General features: G+C 40.8%; 1 protein-coding gene across 1 annotated transcript; it reads right to left on the bottom strand.

The window, feature by feature from the left end:
* Positions 1 to 1,708: 1,708 nt before the first annotated feature.
* On the bottom strand, positions 1,709 to 2,643 carry LOC105487175 (olfactory receptor 1J4). The gene is given in 2 exon segments (XM_011750525.3): positions 1,709 to 1,836; positions 1,839 to 2,643. Coding segments are annotated over 2 exon segments (933 nt in total).
* Between the last annotated feature and the right edge of the window lie 1,362 nt (positions 2,644 to 4,005).

The following is a 4,005-nucleotide window of genomic DNA, read 5'->3' as shown; positions in this document are numbered from 1 at the left end:
GAACTGGAATGTGGCAGGGAAAATGAGTCAGGAACTCCGTTCTACAGATCACATCACTGTAGCAGGGATGAGAGTGTACAGTAGTTCATGAGTGTGTTGAGGCTACCAAGGCACGCTTTATCTAGACCAACAATAAAGAATTTATCCCTGTTCAGGTTTTGGCTCTGGAAAAAGTAGGGGCTAAGCCTGTAAACAAAGTGACCCTGTGTTTGCAGCAAGGGGTGGTAGTAACACTCTTTCTTGTTCTACAAAGGAATCTGGGATGCCAAAATGCAGCTACATGAGCCCCCAATGAACAGTCACTCTTTGAGTCAATATCAAGCAAGTGAAGAGTAAGGTATTTTTCTGATCTGCCTTTCCTTACCTACCCACACATCAACTCACTCGTTCATTGCCCTTTAGTTATTTGGTTCTGGATCAAGCCAGAATAGATAGCTTGCTGTGTTCTAGGGCACATTATTGCTTTTGAACTGGGAATATAACCAACATGACAAGTTGCCCATGGTCACCATAATTCAGGAGTGTCTGCACAAGTTCTGCTTCAAAACTCATCTCTGATGGAGAAGTTAGAGAAAATTAACATTCATTATTCTTGGCCAGCTGTAGTGTTAAGCCCAATTTATTACTGCACTTACTTCAAATAAAAATATGTTAGATATTGCAGAACTTTTTCACCTATACAGAAGAAGAAATTGAGTTTCAAAGGAGTTTGGTGAATTGTCTGGGGCCACACAGCCACCACCCTGGTATATACAGATACAAGTGAGATCTATCTTTCCAAATATTCTTTTCTTGCGCTACATGTTGCTGATTCTCAGAAGCATTTGTAGCTCTGTTTATCTTTAAGTAGAGGAACAAAAAAAGAGACCTATGTGCCCTTCACTGGATGGTGAAGAACATAGAAGATAGAAGAGAATCATAGATGATTACTTGGGCAAATAATACAAACCAGGGGCCATTAAGCTGAGTAGAAATACTTTTCAATAAGAAAGACAATGAAGAGACTGAATGGAAAAGGGATCAATTTTAGTGAGGAAAACAGACCACTCCTGACTGTTAATACTTTTTTTTTCTTCTCATTCGTTACCTGGAGTGAGTCTGTGTCATGACTGAAACTCACATGTGTAGTCAGAAAGCTTCATAGACAGCTGGTGTAAAAGTGAACTGTTGAATGAAAGTTACTGTAGTCTAGAAGAGGAACCTCAAGTCCTGAAGTGGAAGAGCTGAACTTATGACAGTGAATAGCTTTATGAATCTGTAAGGGGTACTATATAGTTTCTTCTCCTGACCCACCACTGTCAGCAACAGCAATAAAAAATGTGAGAAGAGAACTGAATGGGAAGAAACAAAGGAAAATGCCTTTACAAGTACTCAATCCTTCAACTTTTCTATGGCAAGGGAAGCCTGTTAGTCAACATATTTAAACTATTCATAAGAACAAATAAATAAATTTCCAGGAAATAAAAGCAAAGATTTAAGTTCTGTTAACTATGTAATTTCTGAATCTAATAGGCAAGATAAATAACCAATTATATAAACTCAGAATTGACAATTTACACTACAGAGGAAAAGAGAGAAGAACTGTAACAGAATGCAATTCAAGTCATCAGAGAGTTACTGAGCACTTATCCCTTGCTGGGATCAGGATTAAGGATCTATCATTTGGAGAGAGGTCAATACATATGTCTATTATAAAGAAGAGCAAATGTCATTGAGATAAGACTGTTGTCCTGTTGAAGAGTCTCTTCAGGGATCCCTCTACGTCCCTGTTCCTTAGACTATAAATGAAGGGATTCAGCAATGGCGTGATCACCGTGTACATCACAGAGACAATTAGTCACTGGAGGCACTGGATGAGGGGAGAAAATACAGTCCAATAATTGTGCCATAATACAGAGACACCACAGAGAAGTGGGAGCCACAGGTGGACAAAGTGTTGAAGATGCCCTTGTTAGATGGAGCCTTCAGGATGGTGACCCCAATGTGGCCATAAGAGATCAAGATGCATATTAGTGGTAGAGTAATGACTGCATGTCCCACTGTGAAAATGACTAGCTCATTGAGGGAGATATCTGAGCATGAGAGTTTGAGTAGGGCAATAAGGTCACAGAAGAAATGGGGGATGGTGTTGTCAGTACAAAGGGACAGTGGGGCCAGGAGGAGAGTGTGAGACAGGGCATTGGTACAGGAGAGGATCCAGGACACTGCTACCAGTAAGTTACACCGTCCCTCTTTCATGATAGTGGTGTAGCAGAGGGGGTGACAGATGACCACATACCGATTGTATGCCATTGAAGTGAGAAGGAAATTGTCTAGATCAATGAAAAATATGAAAAAATAGATCTGAGTTACACACCCTCCATAAAGAATGGATTGATCCTGAATTTGCATGCTCATTAACATCTTTGGGACCATGACAGATGAAAGAGAGATGTCAGTGAGAGCCAAGTGGCTGAGGAAGAAATACATGGGGGTGTGAAGGTTAGAGTCCAGCCGGATGAGCAGGATGATGAGCAGGTTCCCCAGCACTGTGATCAGGTACATGCCCAGGGACAGGGCGAAGAACACAGCCTGCTGCTCTGGCTGGATGGGGAGGCCCAGGAGGAGGAACTCGGATGTGCTGCTCTGATTCTCCCTCTTCATACTGATAGTCTTCTCTCTGCTGGGAATAGAGGGACATTGAAAAAGACAGAAACAAACAAATATTAACAGCAGACAGATAAGAATAATATCTTGCTACTGATGAATATGCTAGTGTCTGTCTACATTTCTATGTCCCTACAAAAAATCATTTAAAGTAGATCATTTTATCACAAAAAAATGGGATAATTTGCCAAGAGAGTAGAGGGTTTGAAATAGAAGAGAAGACCAGACATGTCTAGTCAGTAAAGAGAAAGCCTCACACTGTCTTAGCAGATGGATAGTAAGGTAACATCTTTCCAATTTCCATTGTTTCTGTACTTTTAAAAACATTCATCAGGCTAGTCATGAGCCTTCGTGTTGTAACATATTCAACTTTTTAAAATTTGGCTTCAAGCCGGGGGCAGTGACTCACGCCTGTAATCCCAGCACTTTGGGAGGCTGAGGCAGGCAGATCACCAGGTCAGGAGATCACGACCATCCTGGCTAACACAATGAAACCCCATCTCTACTAAAAAAACACAAAAAAATTAGCCGGGTGTCTGTTGTCCCAGCTACTCAGGAGGCTGGGGCAGGAGAATAGCGTGAATGTGGTACATGGAGGATGCAGTGAGGCGAGATCCTGCCACTGCACTCCAGCCTGGGTGACAGAGCAAGACTCCATCTCAAACAAAAAAAAAATTGACTTCAGAATCTATTAATAAGCAACATATAGGGATGAAGTTTCAATAACATATATCCAAAAGAAATTGGATCAAAGATAGCCAAAGTTTTCATTATGTATAAAGTTGATGAGGAAAAAAAAACCATGTCTATTGATTACAATATCACCGCCATAAAAAAGTAAATCTTACACAAAATACTTAAAGATGAGAGCTTAGGGAGGTAATTAGGTCATGAGCATAGAACCCCATGAATGGGATTAGTGCCCTTATAAGAAGAAACACAAGAATGTCTCAGGCATTGCCATGTGAGGACACAGCAGGAAGGCAGCCATCTGCTAAGCAGAAAGTGGACCCACACCAGAAACCAAAGTTGCTGGTACCTTGATCTGGGACTTCCCAGGCTCCAGAACTGTAACCAAAAAAAAAAAAAAAAAAAAGTCTGCTGTTTAAAGTCACCCCGCTATAGCAACCCAACCGACTAAGACACTCACTAAACTAAATAATACAGCAAACACCATACCTAGTGGTGATATTTTAAAACATTTCCGTTAAAATCAGGAATGAGAAAAATATGCCAGCTTCCTCCACAGCCACTATCTACCCATTAAAATATTCTAAAACCATGGTGTATATGTACCACATTTTCTTTATCCACTCTATCACTGATGGGCATTTGAGTTGATTCCATGTCTTTGCTATT

Source organism: Macaca nemestrina, chromosome 14 (assembly GCF_043159975.1).
Source record: "Macaca nemestrina isolate mMacNem1 chromosome 14, mMacNem.hap1, whole genome shotgun sequence".
In the NCBI taxonomy this organism is placed as follows: domain Eukaryota; kingdom Metazoa; phylum Chordata; class Mammalia; order Primates; family Cercopithecidae; genus Macaca; species Macaca nemestrina.
The sequence above is the reverse complement of the archived record's forward strand: the minus strand, read 5'-3'. Positions and strand labels throughout refer to the sequence as shown.